Genomic DNA, 17,612 nt, shown 5'->3' with positions numbered 1-17,612 from the left:
TCTCCGCTGGGTGCCTGCCGCGGCCGCGGGGTCCTTTCTCCCCCCATGTTCTCGGGCCCGGGGTGTGTGCTGAAGGCCGGGCGGCCGAGCTCGCCGCGGACTAAAAGCCGCGTACTAAAGCCGCTCACCAAGCTTCCCCTTGCTCGCGAACTGTCCCAGCTCAGACACCCGAGCCTTCCCGGGAAGATGCCCAGCCGCGGGCCCCGCCAAGACTGTGGGAACTGGGTTGGTTGGTTTAACATGCTAATGTTTTGAGATCGGGAGGCTTAAGACCAACCAGGTGGTGTTCCTCTCCCGAAGGCAGCCCACCCATCTCCAGGTAAGTCCTGCTCTAGGCCTGAAGGAGCTCCTGCAGTCTGCTCTAGAGACCAGGACCCGAGGCGTCTGTTGCCCCTGGTGTCTGCTAGGGTAGGGTAGGGTAGGGCAGGGTGCCAGGGTCTCCTCGGCCTTCGCCCGCCGCCTGTCCAGCCCCCGAAGGAGAAGACGCCTGTGGGGTGGCTCGGGCACAGCCGGGTGGTGTGGAGGATAAACGCCAAGCAGCTGGCTCTTACTGGGCACCAGAGCTTTGTCCCTGGAGAGCGCTGTGGCCACACACACCCTCCCAGTCCCTGGGCGCCTGGTGCCTGCATCCATCCTTGGGCCAGAATCCGCTGCAGGTATATGCAGTGGGTGTTTTCGCCCCCCTCGGCCAGGAAGACTTTGACACATCCTCTTTTTCAGTGGCCTGTACTTTTCCTGGGCACCTGTGCAAGCTTTCAGTTTTAAGCTCTAAGCAAGAATTTATATTGCACAAACCAGTTACTAGCTTGGAAACAGAGCTGGCTGTGGGGACTGCAATGGCTAGTGGCATTTGCAAGCTCCTCTCTGTGGCTCGGTGGCCCTCCCTGCTTCCCCTGTTTCAGAGATACCCAGTGTGCTTTCCTGAGATGTATTCAGGTAGTGGGGTCTGTTGCTGGCACAGAGGAAGCACTTGCTGGCTGTGCATGTTTTGGATTGTACTTTTCCAAGCAAAACTGGACTGAGCTGCAGTCCTCTCTTTATTTTTGTATTTTGAGACAGGGTCTCCCTTGTGTAGTTCAGGCCTTGATCTCACTAGGTAGCCTAGGCTGGCTTCAGATTCCAGGAAATCTTCCTGCCTCAGCTTCCCTAGTGCTGGGATTATAAGTGTTCCTCACAGCACCCAACATTCCTCCTCTCCTGCAGAGTTAGTCTTGTTTGCAACTTTTTCTGCTGTGCTGGAGGCTGTGACCGAGGAGGGAGGGTGTGGAAATTCCAGAGGCCCAGTCTCCTTGTTTTTTGCTCCTGTGGCCGGCTTGTAGGGCTGTGCTGGCGAGGAGAGCTCTGCAGGCTGCAGGTGCCCTGGAAGACAGCCTCGAATCAAATCTCAGCCTGTGGGGTGCCAGCAAAGGCCACTGCAAGGCATTATGAGGTCATGTCCTTTGGGTACACTTCAGGGTTTGGACAAGCTTCTGAGCATCTGTACCCGAAAGCTCAGTCTCCCTGTGGCTTGCTTTCTTTCCCGAAGCCTTTGGGTTTTTCAGTGTGTCAGCTTGCATCTTGTTTGCCGGCCCCATGCTCACTTCTGCAGATGTCTGGAAACCACAGAAAGCTCTCTTGAGGGTGGGTCTGTCTTATGATCACACTGAAGGGGCAGAGTAGCCATGTCTTAGCCTGGAGTTGGGAATGGTCAGCTTCTCTGGTTTGGAATAATTTATTTGCTGCAGGGCAGAATATGCTGGTCAGATGTTTGTCTTCTTTGTCCCTTTTCCTGGAAATTAGCTTTTTTTTGGTGCTCGGGATAGAACCCAGGGATTTATGGTTCTAGGTAAGTACTCTACCATAGAGCTGTGCCTTCGGCTAGAAAGTCAGTTTCTTACAACATGATTTGTTTCCAGGGCCCCCGCTTCAGGGTTTGACCAGTAGACGGCCTCCTCCATTGTGAACCGATCCGTGGCTTCCTGTGGGCTTCAGCGCCATGGCCACGGAGGAGAAGAAGCCGGAGACAGAGGCTGCGAGGGCACAGCCCACCCCTTCCTCCTCGGCCACACAGAGCAAGGTTTGTACCCGTTGGGAGCCCCTGGGGAGCCTCTGGGGCAAGTAGACTTGACAGGTTCCTCGGAGCTGTGACTGTGAGCCCATCAGTCCCATCTCCCAGACTAGATTAGATGTGCTGCCAGCCTTACTTATCGACCGCATGATATAATGTGTGCCTTTGACAGGCCACATAGGGCTTCCCCAACCCTTCATCCTGGAGGAAAGGACCCTTATCCGAGATACACGTTTCTAGGGACTGGGTATTTATCTCAGTGGTGCCACCTGCCTTGCAAGCAAGCACAAGGTCCTGAGTTTGAACCCTGGTACCCCAGATAAATACATACATACATACGTACATACACATTCCTAGTTGGGTGTGGTGGTTCCTGCCTGTAAGCCTAACTATTTGGGAGGCTGAGACAGGAGAATTATGAGTTAGAGGCCAATCTGATCATACAATAATACTATATTCTGTCTTGATAAAAAAAAATAAAAAGGGCCTGGGAATGGAGCTTAGTAGTAGAGTGCCCCTGTCTTTGATTAGCAGTGCCACAAAAAGACAAAAACCAGATTCTTGGTCCTGGACATAGGATTCTGGAGGACGCAGAGACTATCTCTGAATACGCGCCCCAACCTTACCCCACAGTTTGGGTGCCTAGGCAGGTCTGTCTGTCCCTGCCCTGGTGACAGGAAGCAGGGCCTTCAGCGGTTCTGCACCCCGCTCCCCCAGTGCAGTGGCAGGGTCAGGTGCTGGGTGGGGCATGATGGGCCCCAGGGATCTTGGTGGTCTGGCTCAGAGTTGGAGCCTCCTTGCTGGGTGGGGGAGAGAAGAGACAGACAGTGGCTTCTGGTGGGTGCTCGCTGTGCGGGTAGAGTGTGATTGAGAGTGGAGGCAGTTGAAGGCAGTGTGGTGCTTGCTTTGGGCCTGCTTCAGTTGTTTTCTCATTCCGACAGCCGACTCCTGTGAAACCAAACTACGCCTTGAAGTTTACCCTGGCTGGCCACACGAAAGCCGTGTCGTCCGTGAAGTTCAGCCCTAACGGAGAGTGGTTGGCAAGCTCATGTGTGTATGGGCTCAGTAGCTGGGAGAGCTGGCTGGGGTGGTGCTCCCTGACTGCCCTGCCTTGTGCCCCTCTGGGGCTGGGCAGCCACTGCCCCTGGCCCTTCTAGGTGGCCATGCCCAGAGGCTTCCTGAGCCACCCATGCTGGTGCCCGGGGCTCGATGTGGGGACAGTCCAGGTTCTGTCTGAGCCCCAGTTCTTCATCTCTTTCAGCTGCTGATAAACTCATTAAAATCTGGGGTGCATATGACGGGAAGTTTGAGAAGACCATATCAGGCCACAAGCTGGTAGGTGCCCCGTGAGACTCGCAGTGCTCATTGTTGGGCAGACGGGGCAGCCCACCGTCTTCCTTTGTGGTGTTTGCCTTTTGTGTTTTTGGTGCAGGCACTTTGAGCCCTGGTGGTTGAGCATCTGCCTGGCAGAGCCACCAAGAGTGGCCTTTTGCTCTGGGCCCTGTGCCTGCCTCCCATGTGGCAGTCACTAGCTAGAGGCCTTCCCGGGGGTTTTGGTGCATGTTTGGGGTTTGGGGCTTTGTCCCACCTGAGATGGCAGCCCCATGTGTTCCTCCCCAAGGGAATCTCCGATGTGGCCTGGTCGTCAGACTCTAACCTCCTCGTGTCTGCCTCGGATGACAAGACCTTGAAGATATGGGATGTGAGCTCTGTAAGTGGTGTGTCCTCCCCCAGGGCGGGCACGGGGTGGGGCGGATGAGCCAGGACCCCGGCCTCACCGCCTGGCCCTGCCGCTCTAGGGAAAGTGTCTGAAGACCCTGAAGGGTCACAGCAATTATGTCTTCTGCTGCAACTTCAACCCGCAGTCCAACCTCATCGTCTCAGGGTCTGTAAGTGCGCTGCCCTCTCCTCCCCTCCAGGTGGCGGGGGTGGCGGGCTGTGCTTCCAGGCTGCGGCAGTCCAGTTCTGGGGCACCGTGCCTGCCTCGCCTCGGCAGCCTCTGATCTCCTCTCTCTCCAGTTTGATGAGAGCGTGAGGATCTGGGACGTGAAGACAGGGAAGTGCCTCAAGACGCTGCCTGCTCACTCCGACCCGGTCTCGGCTGTAAGTGCCCTGCTGTGTGGATGTGGCTCCAGCCTTAGGTCTGCTCAGCTTGTGCTGTTATGAGTGGTGCCTGTGGGGAGACCGAAAGGCCAGGGTGTCTTGAGCTGCTCACAGAATGGGGTGGCCGCTTAGAAGGTGGAGCGGGAGCGATCACAGGGAGGGGAGTTCAAGTGGAGGGGCTCTGATGCATGGGGCGAAGGGGACGACCTGAGCGGGGCGTGGGCTGCCAGCATGAGCCCTTGGAGAGCCCATGCTGCCTGGCCCACATCCTGCCGCATAGACGCCGCCCCAGTGTCCACAGCGATGTCACGTGCTGTGTGTCCTGGGGCTGGGTTGTGCCTGGTGGGAGAGCTTCCTTAGCGTCCAGAGGCCCTGGCTTCAGTCCTCAGTACCCCACAGTCGTGGCAGAGGCTCCTGTGTTGACAAGAGAGTCTGCAGCTGGTCCTTGGCCGTGCCCATGTTACCTGGAGAGAAGGGTGGTGGGGGACTTTTTTCTTTCTTAGTCCTAGAGGTGTGGGAGTTTTAAGCTTTAACAGCTGGAAGGCTTTTGTCAGGCCTGAGACCACATATACTGGAGAGACGAGATGGCCTGTGTGTGGAGCCACTGCTAATGCCAGGGCCCCTCTGGCATGGAGGTATCACTCACGGGGGTGAGGTGGGGCATAGGCCCAGCCTGACCCGATGCCACCCCTGCCCTCCACGGCCACACCTGGCCACAGGGTGGAGCTGACTTTCCCCGGGGTGGGGTACGTTCAATGCACAGTGGGACGTGAACTGTGGCCTGGGATAGCACTGGGTCTCCTGAGACAGGCAGGTGTCCAGCAGGCATCCTGCAGAGTGCAGGCGCCGCTTCCCTGAGAGGCAGCAGACTGGGTGGAGGAGAAAACCCGAGAGCCCATGGGCCAACTGCCAGGAGCTGAGTCCTCCCGGGATTTCTCAAGCTTGCCTACAGCTTGTCCCTCCATGCCTGTGTTTATGAGTGACAGGGCATAGCCCCTGCCGTCTCCCACCTCAGTGTATAGGTGCCTGCACCCTGGCCCTGCCTTCTGTGTCTTCACTCTCATTGCATGGGTGAGCTGAGCTGCATTCTTGGACCCAAGGGGCCTCTGCTGCTTTTGCCAGGCTGGGCCATGCACAGTGCGTGGTCTGCAGGTCAGAGGTGGACCGGGCCCCGGCTGTTTCTCCCCCCGCTAGGCCACGATTACAAAAGGTGCCTGTGTTCATAGAGCTGTTGCTGGGAGTTGAGGACTTTTGAGAGGTTGGCAGCCAGCTGGGTAGAGTGCAGCAGCTGGTGCTGCAAGAGCTACTGCCAGGACAGCTGGGACAGTGGGACAGGTAGGGACACTTTGAACAGCTTTGGAGCTGCCAGCCTGGGGCATCCACACACTGGCAGGGTCGAGTGGGAGGCTGTCTTGGGTGCATTGTTTGGGTTAGGCAGATCGATGTCACCTGTCACTTTCTTTTTTGAGGCAGGGTTCTCTTTGTAATTTGTGCTAGTCCTGAACTCACTATATAGCCCATGGTGGCCTCTGTATCACAGAGATAGTTCTGTCTCAGCCTCCCAAGTGCTGGGATTATAGGCATGTGCCACCTCACCCCACACCAGTCAGGAGCTCAGAGGCCATAGCAGACCTTGAAGGTAGTGGCTGTGTTTCTCTGTGGAGCCCCCGGGCGCGCAGTGGCCATCTCACTTGTTTGGAAAGCACCTCCTCAGATCCAAGTGGGCATGAGAAACAGATCACGTTGTTGCTCAGTGCTGTAGCAGCCCAGGGATCCCAGCTGTATGCAGATCTGGCCACATGAGGTTCAGTTTGGAAAGCCTCCTCAGATCCAAGTGGGCATGAGAAACAGATCACGTTGTTGCTCAGTGCTGTAGCAGCCCAGGGATCCCAGCTGTATGCAGATCTGGCCACATGAGGTTCTGTGGGCATCCTGTGTGTTGGCAGCTCGGGGTGGAGGACCAGGTTACTGCCTCCTGGGGCAGCCCAGGGCGGAGCAGCTCGCTGGGCAGGGAGTGCAGGCAGCCCGGCCCCTAGGCATGGGCGGCCCTGGAGCTTCCTCTTGGCCTCATTTCCCAGAGGAAAGGTTTCACTGCAATGAGAAGCCAGCTGGCATGTCCCGCGCCACACCTGCCCAGGACTCAGACACAGAGATTCTTGCTAGACTTTGGTTCCTGACTTATTCCATTTCTTCCTGCTAAGATTCACTTCTGGGAAGAATAAAACAGGAAAAAGTGGAAACAACTCGGTTATAAGAGGGGTCGTGGTCGGAGTCTGCTGTCCCTTTCCTGGGGTGAGCGGGTCAGGGTCCAGGCAGAGTGGGTGGTTGGGGCCACCCTGGAGGCTCCCTGCCTGAGTCCCAGGTGTCCTGGTGGCACTCATACACATTGCATTGGGACAGCTCTGGAGTCCTGCTTCTTGTGGTTCCTGAGGGGTGTGGCTCAGGCTTGGATCATCACTCTTTGGATGTTAGGGCCTTGTTGACTGCCTGGGCTAAGGCTGTCCTCACAGTGCGCAAGTGACAGAGCTGGAAGCCGCCTGGACTCGGTGGTGGGACTGGTTCTGGCTTAGCAGCGCATGTCACGGTTGCCCACTGTGTTAGTTACCTTTCTCTCCTGCCTGAGACAAAATACCTGCCGCCGGAAGTTAAAGGAGAAAGGGTTTATTTAGCTCAGTTTGTGGAGGTTTCAGTCTGTGACTGGCTGGCTCCCAGGCAGAGGGGTGTCGCAGAGGAGAAGCTGTTTATGGCGCCCGCACGGTAGCCACAGCAGCAAGAGAACCTTAACAGCGTCTTTCTGCCCTTCTTACTCAAACTACTGGGATTAGGGCAGTGCCAAGCCAATCTGTGGACTGGTTAACAATCACAACCCTAATCCCAGCATCATACCATAGATCCAGCCTCCCCGAACAAACCCTGTGACCGAGGGGGCTCTGGGGACATCTAGACCCAGACCGTAGCACCCATGTGGAGCTGCAGGTGTGGGTTCGGGTGACCGTGCTGGGCACCTCAGGAAGCCACTGTCTCCCTTCTCGCTCCTGGGTCCTGGCAGCGCCCTGGAAGGAAGCAGGCTTGAAAGGAAGGGCGCGTGTTCTCAAGTGGGAAGGCGTCCCCTGGGGTGCAGGGCGCCAAGCGCTGGGAGGTAAGTCTCTGTTCTCCTCTCTGCTGATTCCCAGGTCCATTTTAATCGTGACGGATCCTTGATAGTTTCCAGCAGCTACGACGGCCTCTGGTGAGTGTGCATCTCCTTGGTGCCGTCGCAGCATAACCCGCTCGGGCCTGCTGGGCCGTGATGCTTGGCGACTGGCCTGTGTGGGGCTGTGTGCTGGTGTGTGCATAGGGCCAGGCGGGCAGCTGGGGGAGCGCAGGTGCGGCCTGCGGGTCCCATAGGAGTCGTGGGGGCCCCGCAGCTCAGTCTCGAGGAGGTCCTGTGCGGTCTGGGTGGAGGTTTGGACACAGGCACTGTAGGGGACCTAGAGGTCCCCGGAAGCGGGTAGTGGGAGAGCAGACCGTGGGGGTGATGGCGGCAGGAGACCAGGATTTCCTGGTGAGTGAAGGAGCAGGGACTAGAGGGTTTCACTGACGCACGGCCAAAGTACAGTGTGATGCAGTGAAGGGCTGGGGATTTAGCTCTGTGGTTCCGCCGCCTGCCTTGCAAGTATGCAAGGACCTGAGTTTGATTCCCGGTGAAAAAACAAAAAACAAAAAACAACCAAACAAAAAACCAACAGGGCCAAGGATGTAGCTCAGTGGTGCTGCACCTACCTCCTAAGCTCAAGGTCCTAAGTTTGATACCTGATGCTGGGAAACAAACAAAAAAACAAACCAACAGACTGAGGCAGTGATATCGGAGTGCAGTGCATTGGGTGTCAGTGGCTGAGGCCTGTCTGAATACCCTCATTAAATGCTGTGGAGAGCCAGGCGTGGTGGCACACGCCTGTAATTCTATCCCTCTGGGAGGCTGAGGGAGGAGGATTGCAGTTTGAGCCCAGACTCAAAGTAAAATTTTAGAACAGCTGTGACTGAAGCTCAGTGGTTCAATTCCTAGTACAACCTCAAAAATAAAATCATTAAACAGACTGTTGAGTTTGGGTTTTAAAAACCCTTTGAATCCATGCTGCTTGTAAGAGACAACCTAGAGTGTGGGGCTAGGGTTCTCTGAGCAGGACAGGTGTTGACAGGAGGCCCAGCAGTGCGGCTGCCCAGAGACGGGAGGGCCATGCCCTGTGATGATGGAGATTGGGCCCAGGCCTCTGCAGAGCTGCACCCCAAGCCCTGTGTTTGTTCGCTTTGAGCCGGTGTGGGGATTGCAGGCTCAGCGGTGGGACATTTTCCATAGTGCAGGGTCTATACCCCAGCACGTTTTTTGCGCTGGGCTCCACACCAGTGGAGCTGCCCTCAGCCCCTCTGTCCTTTCTAAGTGACTGCCTCATGGAAGGCAAGAAGCCGCATGGAGCTTCTGTTCCGCCATCTGCTTGCCTGTGTGTCACAGTGTCACTCGTGGGTACTGGAACTTACTTCCGACAAGACTCTAGGAGGGCAGGAGAGGCGGCACCCAGAGGTCCCCATCCCGCGGGTGTTGTCCATTGCCCATGCTGTGGGGGGCTCGGAGCTAGGCCGGGGCACACAGCTTCCTCTGGGCAATAGCAGCTGAGGCAGAAGCCATCACCCTGTGAGCCATGTGCCTGCCCATTTGTCGCCGGGAACAACTCGGGCTGTAAAAAGTCTCTCCCCAGGTTCACTTTCTTATTTTTTTAAGAGTAGGCAAATTTATTGGGGAATAGGACTGGTTCCTGAGTGACAGGAGAGGTTCTGACCGGGTTGCCCACCAGCCCACGTCCTGAGAGAGCGAACAGACAGTCACCATGGCTGGGTACAATGTGGCTCAGACTACAATCAAGCAGTAAAGCTACAAGGCAGCCACTTGGCTAATGGATGGCGCCGTTAACCTCAGCAGTAGTCTGTGGTCAGTCTTGGTGGGTAGGAGAGGGTGGCCCATCACCAGCGATGGGTCTCAGGATTCCTTAGGGAAGTGTGTGAAAGTGGCCATTGTGATGTTAATCTTCAGATGGTCCAGCGAGTTCTGCTGCTCTCTCATCCTCCGTCTGCACTGACTGCGGACTGTTTCCACCTAGTGTGGCTGTCCAATAGCCCTTGAAGAGCTGTGCCTGACTTCGCTTAGGGGAGAGGGGCAGAGTTTCCATCCAGCTGCCTGGAGCCTGCAGTCAGGGCCTTCTTCCAAGGGCTACCTAAGGTCCCTTGCAGTGATGAACTCTGCACAAGGTCGAGCTGGTGGGTCCTGGTGAAAGGACTCTGGCGCCTTTGTTGCTGGTTCCACCTGCATGATCTCTTGGAGTTTGGCAATCTGTTCTGAAGATCTTGGTGGGACCACCAAGATGATGTGGGGGAAAGTGTGTAACCCTAACCTAAAAACGTTGGGTACACCAAATTTGTGTTTCCCAAAGTTGAAGAATGAATTTTTTTTGCTACTGGGGATCGAACTTAGGACTTTGTGCTTTCAAGGTGGGTGCAGTGCCACTGAGCTACATCCCCAGCCCGAGGAACGAATTCTAAGCAACAGAGGTTGAGTAGAAAAATTTATTGGGGGTCGGAATGAGGAATGGAGTAGCTCCTGAGAGACAGAAGGGGTCCCGAATGGGTTGCTGTCCCCCAAATTTTAAAAGTAGTTGGCTGCTGTGGCACACATCTGTAAACCCAGCTGTGTACAGGCAGGAGAATCACAAGTTTGAGCCCAGCCTAGGCAGTTCAGCAAGATTCTACCTCACAACAGAGGGCAGGAACATAGCTCAGTGTTGGAGGTGCTTTACCTAGGGTGTGTGTAAATCTGGGCTCAGTCCCCAGGCCCCCTCATCCCCACATGAGAGAAGAAAGCACGCCAGAGCCATGGGAGCCTGGGAACCTCAAAGGGGAAAGAGTGGAAAAGTGAGGAAACTTGCATAAGGCTAATAAAGCAAACACCGGCTGGATTCAGGAAGGTGGTCGGTGTCCCCCGCCAGAGCGGTGCTGGGCTCATGGCTCCCAGTGGAGCCCAGTGCGGCCTGCTCTGCTCTGGAGTCTGGCAGAGAGGAGTAGGGGTGGCTGAGCACAGGAGGAGGCACAGGGACAGGCTGGGCCATGGAGTAGCCCCGGGGGCCCTTGGGTCGGTGCGGAGGCTGGGGTGGGAGTGCAGTTTCATCTCAGCGAACGGTCTGTCTGTGTGCTCAGCCAGCGCCCTGCCATGACTGCCTGGAAGTGTTGGTGCTGAGACAGTGCACAGTAGGACTCGAATCCAGGATGTGTGTGCTGGCCCTGAAGGAGCTCCGAGCCCCACCTGCACCCTCGGAATGGTGGCCTTTGACTGTGTTCGTTGCTGCTCATCCGTGTGGGAGCACCCTGTGCTGGCAGTGGGCCTCAGAAGGGCAGGGGTGGGAGGCCCTGGGGGTGCAGACCAGCTTGTGTTAAAGATGATGTGCAGGGAGTGTGTAGGGCCTGGCCATGGGCCACTTGCGGTCGCTGTTTCATTACGCGTTCTGTTCTTGCTTTGCAGCCGCATCTGGGACACTGCGTCCGGCCAGTGCCTGAAGACACTCATTGGTGAGTGTGCCCTGCGGGTTGCCCGTCGGCCTCTGGCTTTGGCCCTGGATCTTCCCCGCCTGCCTGTTCTGTGCCCTCCTGCCCTGCCCTGCCCTGCCCTGGGCCCACTTCCCATTCCTACCTCTGCCAGCACCTCCTTGCTAGCTCAGGGCACCGGTTCCTCCCTGAACCTTTGGTGCCTTGGGGTCCTTGGCCTTTTGTTGTCAGGTCCCCTCGGGGGTCCCCAGACACCTAGTGCTGGAGCCTTCACCTGTGCAGGAAGTAGGGATACCGGAGGGTGGGGAGGCCTACGTGACCCTGGGGTGGGAGCAGCGGCCTGGAAGGGTCCTGCTCAGGAGTGTGGGGGTTTGGAGGCCAGTTCCCTGGTGCCAGTGGAGCCTCATGATGGCCTGGGCCTGCCAGGTGGCAGGGAAGGGAGCCACCAGGACTGTGCCTCTTTCTCTCCCTGGATGAAGGTGTGGCAGGGCTAGGAGTGGGGTCCCGATGGCCTCTTCTTTTGCTGCAGAGGTTATCTGCCACCCCTCTGCATGGGCCGTGGGCTCTCGTGTCCAAGTCTTCTCACCAGGACACCGCGTGGGTGGGGCTTTAGGAGGGGCCTCAGGATTGGTCCTGGAGTGAGTGGGGTGCAGGTGCTTGGTGCCAGAAGCATCCTCTTGCCTGCCCCATCCCGACTTCCCACCCTTTGTGCCCAGAGTGACTGTTACACATCCCTCCCAGATCCCGGAGGTCAGTGCTGTCCCCTGGGATCGTGTCCGCCCCGGCTCACGAGTAGGGTGCTTGCACCTTTGTTAGAGGTGGTACAGCTGCTGTCCTGCAGCTCGGAGGCGGAGCGGTCCCTGTGAGCTGCACGGCCTGTGCTCCGAGCTTCAGCCTTGTGGCTAGTGTGACGTCTCCATCACTAACGCGGCTCTGGAGTGCAGCCTGGCTGGAAGCGCGTGCTGTATTATAGTGGCCTCTGTACGTGGGTGGTGACACTGATAAGTGCAGTGGTGGGGGGGCGTTAAGGACAGTGTGCACAGGTGTGAGCTGCCCTCGTAGCCTGTCGTGGGACTGGGGGTGGTGGCTGTGGCCAGGTGACTCCCTGGCAGTACATTCGCCGTGCTCAAGGCAGTGCTGGTTGGGGGCAGATTTATGTTTTATTTTTTTTTATTTTTGGTTTTTTGAGACAGGGTGTCACTATGTAGTTGAGACTGACCTGGAGCTCACTATGCAGCCCAGGCTGGTCTCGAACTCACAGCGATCCTCCTGCCTCAGCCTCCCGAGTGCTGGGATGACAGGCGTGTGCCACCATGCCCAGCATGTTTTGCTTTTTGAGATCTGGAATATGTCTTATCTCTGCAGTACTTGGGGGGTGGGTTTGAGACTGGGTCTCCCTGTGTAGCCCAGGCTGGCCTTGAACTCAGGGTGGTCCTCCTGCCTCAGCCTCCTGAGTGCTTGATTACAGGATTATAGGTGCTTGCTGAAGCACCCGGCTTTTATTTCTAAAGTATTTTTGTATTGTTCTTTTACCCCAGTACCAGGGATTGAATTTAGGACCTTGTGTTTTTGAAGCAGGTGTGGCCCCACTGAGCTAAATCCCTGGCATTTGCCAATATTTTTGACCTGTGGTTGCTTGGCCCCTAGGGCTGCAGCCAGCTGGTGTGGTTGCCAGCTGGGGTCCACATGCTCAGTGTGGTCTGGGCTTGCACAGGAGAGGGAGAGGTGTGGGGAGTCTGGGAGCGCTGTGCGGTGTGGGAGTTACAGCACTGGACAGCAGGGCCCTCCTGTGACCGTCTTGTGTGCCTTTCCAGTGTGGTTGACCAGACGGAGGGAGCCGGGGCCGCGGCGAGTCCGTGGTAATGGGTGTGCTCGGGGCACGCCAAGGGTCTGGCAGTGTGCACAGCTGCCCCAGGGCAGGGCGAGGGCAGGCGCCCGGTCTGGCAGCAAGGATGGCGCTGCGTCGTCCCTCAGCTGTGGCCAGGCAGCTCCCCTGGCCGCAGGCCGTGGGCTGATCTTAGAGCCAGGGCTGGGAGTAGAGGGGCCACGGTTCTGAGGCTGCTGCCCAGGACGGCATGGGCCATTTCCCCAGCAGCCAGGGTTCTCAGCCTCCTGGGCATTGGCAGACGTTCTGCGTGGTGGCAGTGACTGTCACACAAAAGGCCCGGGGACCCAGTGTTTCTTGCCTCCAGCCCTTCACTCCTGCAGCCCTGGCATCTAAGGAAGTTTGAGAGGCCCCGAGGACGCGCACACTGGCACAGGGTGGGGAGAGGTGTTGGTGTCGCTGTGGGCTCCTTGGGTGGTGACGGTGTTACCGGTGGCAGCACTCTCACGAAGTTGTCCCGCACGGTGACACGGTGGTGGGGAGCTGGTCCTGCCCCCACTGTACTCACAGTCTCTCATTTCCAACGAAGACGACGACAATCCACCCGTGTCCTTCGTGAAGTTCTCTCCCAACGGCAAATACATCCTGGCGGCCACGCTAGACAAGTAAGAGCTCTGTCCCTGGGCAGCCACGTGCCTAGGAGGCTGAGGGGCCTTACCAGTTCCGGCCTGAGAGTTGGGTGCAGCCTGCTTGGGGTGTGTGGGCCTCTTCGCTCCGACTTCTGGGCACCTCGAGCTTCTCTGCCTTGTGGGGTGGGGAGCCGGACCCAGCCTGGCCTGTGCTGGGCGGTGCTGTCTGAGCTGCCCCTGGCTCTTAACTGTGACAGCAGTGCACTGTCACCGTCACCCTCTTGCTCCCTGAGTGGCCCTTGCAGCTCTGGCTAGCTCCTGTGTGCCTGTTCTGTGTGGCCCCGGCTCCTCTGAGGGTGCACTGTTGGCGGTTTCCCGGGCAGGATACAGTTTGCCGTGGGATCTATGCCGGAGTTTCCGGCACCCTTGGGCTCCCTGCCTCCTGGAGGCCGGCTACTGTGCTCGCAGAGGATACCCGCAGCCGCCGAGTCCAAGCTGCAGAGTTGGGAGGGTCTCCTGCTTGCTCCAGGTGTCATTGATTCACGGGGCTCGGGGTGCCTGGCTGGCTGGTCTTAACCAGGTGCTGCAGGTGGCTGTGTTGTGCCGTGGTGGGCAGCCCCTCACCCTGTCTTGTCTTTCAGCACACTGAAGCTCTGGGACTACAGCAAGGGGAAGGTAAGCTCTGGGGCACCCTGGCCTGGTCTGCTGTGTACTGGGCCGGGCTGACGCTGGGTGAGGGCGGCCTCGGGCGTGGGTCGGGTGTACCCGGCCTTGCTGAGGTGCCTGCACTGGAGTCCTTGTGGAATGCGGGTTCATGCTCGGGCATCGCTTGGTCCTGGCCGGAGGACAGCACTCAAAGTGCGGAACCCTGACGTCCTCCCCGTCACCTCTTCCAGTGCCTGAAGACGTACACGGGCCACAAGAACGAGAAGTACTGCATATTTGCCAATTTCTCCGTGACCGGCGGGAAGGTGAGGACGCTCTGTCTGCAGCCCCGCTTCCTGGCCCCAACTTAGTGACGCCACAGCGCGCCAGGGGTCGGGGCACAGCAAGGCAGGGTTTGGGACGCCTTCTGCCTGTTTCTGGATCCCCTTGTTCTTCCGGTGGCTGGTGGCCCTGTTGGGTGTGGGTATGGCTGTGACGGGGTGGCCCTGGGCTCCTGTCCTGTGTGCGGAGTCCACCTCCCCACAGGCCCTTCCCCACCCCGTGACAACGCCTGGCTAGTGCTAGAGTTCTAGTACTCTGTCCTCAGGGTGGAACTCCAGGGGTGGCTTGCAGCCTGGAGGCTCCCTCATGGTTCCTCTGGCGACATGGGCAGTGGCTTGTTTGAGCTGAGCCACAGTGAGGAGGCGGAGGGCCGGGACAGAGGAGCCCTAGTCCGCTCACCCTGCTTGTCTGCCGCTGTGACAGTGGATCGTGTCTGGCTCTGAGGACAACCTGGTGTACATCTGGAACCTGCAGACCAAGGAGATTGTCCAGAAGCTGCAGGGCCACACAGGTGGGCTGCGTAGTTGTGGCTCGGGATGTGGCTCCCCCCCCGCCCCACCGCTTGCATCCCCGCTGTGGGTTGCTGCCAGGTGCTCCTGCGCCTCCTCACCCCCCTGCCTGCGCATCACCTGCGTGGCTGACCTTTGTGTGGATGGGGCCTGTGCCTGGCAGTGTGGTGAGCCGCAGGCTGCCTGCCGCCTGGGTGCTGAGAGAGCCACCCACGCAGGTTCTGAGCACCGGGGGTGGCCTGGCACTGCACTGGGTTGGGTGAGTGGCGGGAGGGTCGGCCGGCCGGGACACGGCGTGTGGACAGGCGTGAGGGCCCGCCGCTGTTCCGGGATCCTGGCCCAGCAGGATGCTTGGCACACCTGAGCCCCTGAGGTGGTTCGTGGTTGGAACCAGGCTGTGGCCTGGTTTACCGTGGACCTTGGTGAGAGGGCACCCTGACCTCTGTTCGCAGATGTGGTGATCTCAACGGCTTGTCACCCCACGGAGAACATCATCGCCTCGGCCGCCTTAGAGAATGACAAAACCATTAAGCTGTGGAAGAGCGACTGCTAAGCCCTCCTGCACCCGGACTGTCGGAGGTCAACCGGTTGGCAAGAAGCATGGCGGGGCACAGGTGTGGGGCCCAGGTGGCTGCCTGCGTGCGCCGCGGAGGACGGTGGGCCGAGGGATGTGCACCCCAGGAGGCTGTGGCGTTGTTGGGACGTTTCTTGCCAGCTCTGTCCTCGCCCAGGGAGGAGTTCCCAGTCCATTTGCTGAGAGGCCACAAAAGTTTTTAATTTTTTATTACAAGAGAGCGAAGTTCAATTTATCATGGGTTGTTTTTTCCAGTAATTGTTCTGTACATTTTTGATATTTTCCTATCCAGTGCGAGCGAGCGCTGTCCCCTTTCTAGGGCGGTGGGCGCTGCCAGCTCACCGATCCCCATCCGAATTAGTGCCCAGCGCGTTCTCTCGTCTTCTGGAACACAAAGCGTTGTGAGGTCCCTGCCGTGTTGAGTCCTTTGTATCAGGAGTTCTGGGCCGGGCACTGACACATAGCGATAGCAGGCCGTGTCCCCTTGTCTCTGGTGTTCATGCAGCTGCACAAACTATAATAAAAGGTGGGATTTTGTACTTGCTCCTGGCACCTGCATTCCGACGGAGCATGTTTCCACCTGGTGTATTACTTGCTTGGCCTGGGCGGGTGGGGAATGGCATCCTGCAGAGGTGCTGCCAGCCGGTTCCTCCCTTTTCATTGGCGGCCGGGCTTCCTGTGGCGCCCAGGGCCCAGTGCTTCCCGTGGGCCTCTTGGGCCTGTGGGTGGCCGTCACCTGCATCCTAGGCCACATCAGTGTCTAGCATGGGAGGGAACGAGCTGCCCTCAAGGCTGGGCGTCCTGGTGCCCTCAGAGATACCCCCGGGGGCCCTTGGTGTCACTTGAGCCTCCCACATCCCTGTATCAGCCGGGGCCTCTGGCATGTGGCTCCTCAGGGATCGGGTCTGGGGAGAGGCAGCTGCCAGGCTCACCACTGCTGCCTGGCTGTGTGCATGGGGACCTGGCTGGAAGGTGGTGGCCGTCATGGAGACGGCTGAGGGCGAGCTGCAGGGATGTGAGGCACGTCACCCTGCAGGATCCCCTATCCGCAGCACTTGGGACCTTGGGGCCAGCCAGTGTCATCTGTGAGGGCCCAGAGCAGGGAGCTGGGCCTGTGGGGACTCACAGCGAGTCCCTGTCCCCAGCCAGGCAGGACCTGGGCATCCTCAGTGCCTGCCGTCCAGTGGTGTGAGGTAAGAAACCTGGAAGGCACTTAGGAAGAGGCTCGTGCCATTTCGCTGTACCAGGAGGCACACATGCGGGTTGTCACGTCCATTGTGGCAGCAGCGGGAGGAGGGTCCGAGGCCTGTGCCTGCCTCCTGTGTGACGGACCTGTCACGCTGCTGCAGGACGTTTGTCCCGGGTAGAGCCCTTCCTGCTGGGGCAGGGCTTGCTGTGCTGAACGCTGTATCCTGAATATAGTTTTATTTTTTCTACAGTTGAACTCTCTGTTGTAGATTTATGTACAAATACATCTTTTTCAAAGTAAAGATTTTGTGTCTTGTGATTTTGTCCCATGAGACTTTATTTTTCTAACAGCGCAAACTGGCTTTTACTTAATTTCATTTTGCCTTGCTTTTACGGACAAGCTCTGTAGCCCAGGCTGGCCTCAGCCTGGTGTGCACCACCACGCCTGACTTTTTAAGGCTTTTGATGAAGGATTGAGTTTCTGCTCCCGAAGGGTGTAGCACCCGGGGGCTGTATCCAGGGCCTCTGTGGGGAGGTGGCTTTGGACTTGGGTGCGAGTGTGTCCTGTGGGCCACTTTCCCAGACAGCTGGCCTTGAGGGCGGCCCTGAAGACTCACCTGCCTCGTGGAGGGCGGACACGGCGGCAGGCGCCTCTCTGTGCTGGGTGTGCTGAGGGTGGGCAGTGTTCCCAGAGTGCCCCTCTCGCTAAGCCCGTGCCTTTGCCTCCGTTACTGCCAGTGTCAAGACGGTAAAGATGCTAAGCAGTGCTGTCCCGCAGGGTCTTCGCACGCCCTGGGGACAGACCTCGTGCTGGCACAGCTCCCAGGAACACCGCAGAAGTCAGATCCAGAGGCTTCCCGACACGGGCGGGAGTGTCCTGCACCCTTGTCCCTGTCACCTGCTTCAGGAAAGGCTCTGTTCTCACTCCGGCCCCGATGGTTTGAGTCCAGTTCCCTGGCATCTGGCAACGTGAGCAGGGGATGCAGGGTGTCTGCAGGGGCCGTCTGTCCAGAAGCGTTACTGGGATTCTGTAATGGAGCCAGCGTGGTGGTGTGGCCTGTGAACCTGATGCTTGGGAATCTCACAGGAGTCCATCCTGGGCAACTTAGCAAGACCTGGTCTCAAAAAAAAAATAGAATGGGCTGAGGATGTAGCTCAGTGCAGGCCCTGGGTTCAATCCCCA

The 17,612-nt window shown here is 58.2% G+C and overlaps 1 protein-coding gene across 2 annotated transcripts; it reads left to right on the top strand.

Annotated features, from left to right (window-relative positions):
- Positions 1–59: 59 nt before the first annotated feature.
- Wdr5 (WD repeat domain 5) lies at positions 60–16,714 on the top strand. Of its 2 annotated transcripts, XM_010608925.3 has the most exons (14): positions 60–319; positions 1,896–2,056; positions 2,989–3,097; positions 3,309–3,382; positions 3,669–3,758; positions 3,847–3,936; positions 4,067–4,150; positions 7,324–7,379; positions 10,695–10,741; positions 13,132–13,207; positions 13,813–13,846; positions 14,068–14,142; positions 14,582–14,669; positions 15,120–16,714. In XM_010608925.3, the coding sequence occupies exons 2-14, from the start codon at positions 1,976–1,978 to the stop codon at positions 15,218–15,220; spliced, it is 1,005 nt and encodes a 334-aa protein (XP_010607227.1). In that variant the 5' UTR covers positions 60–319; positions 1,896–1,975; the 3' UTR covers positions 15,221–16,714. The 2 variants fall into 2 exon arrangements, with proteins under 2 accessions (XP_010607227.1, XP_019060767.1); XM_019205222.2 differs by lacking the exon at positions 60–319 and having other exon boundaries at positions 1,854–2,056.
- Positions 16,715–17,612: the final 898 nt, after the last annotated feature.

The sequence above is a fragment of the Fukomys damarensis genome, unplaced genomic scaffold, assembly GCF_012274545.1.
Source record: "Fukomys damarensis isolate Sample0158 unplaced genomic scaffold, DMR_v1.0_HiC HiC_scaffold_36, whole genome shotgun sequence".
Taxonomy (NCBI): Eukaryota; Metazoa; Chordata; class Mammalia; order Rodentia; family Bathyergidae; genus Fukomys; species Fukomys damarensis.
This window is presented reverse-complemented; position numbering and strand designations above follow the sequence as displayed.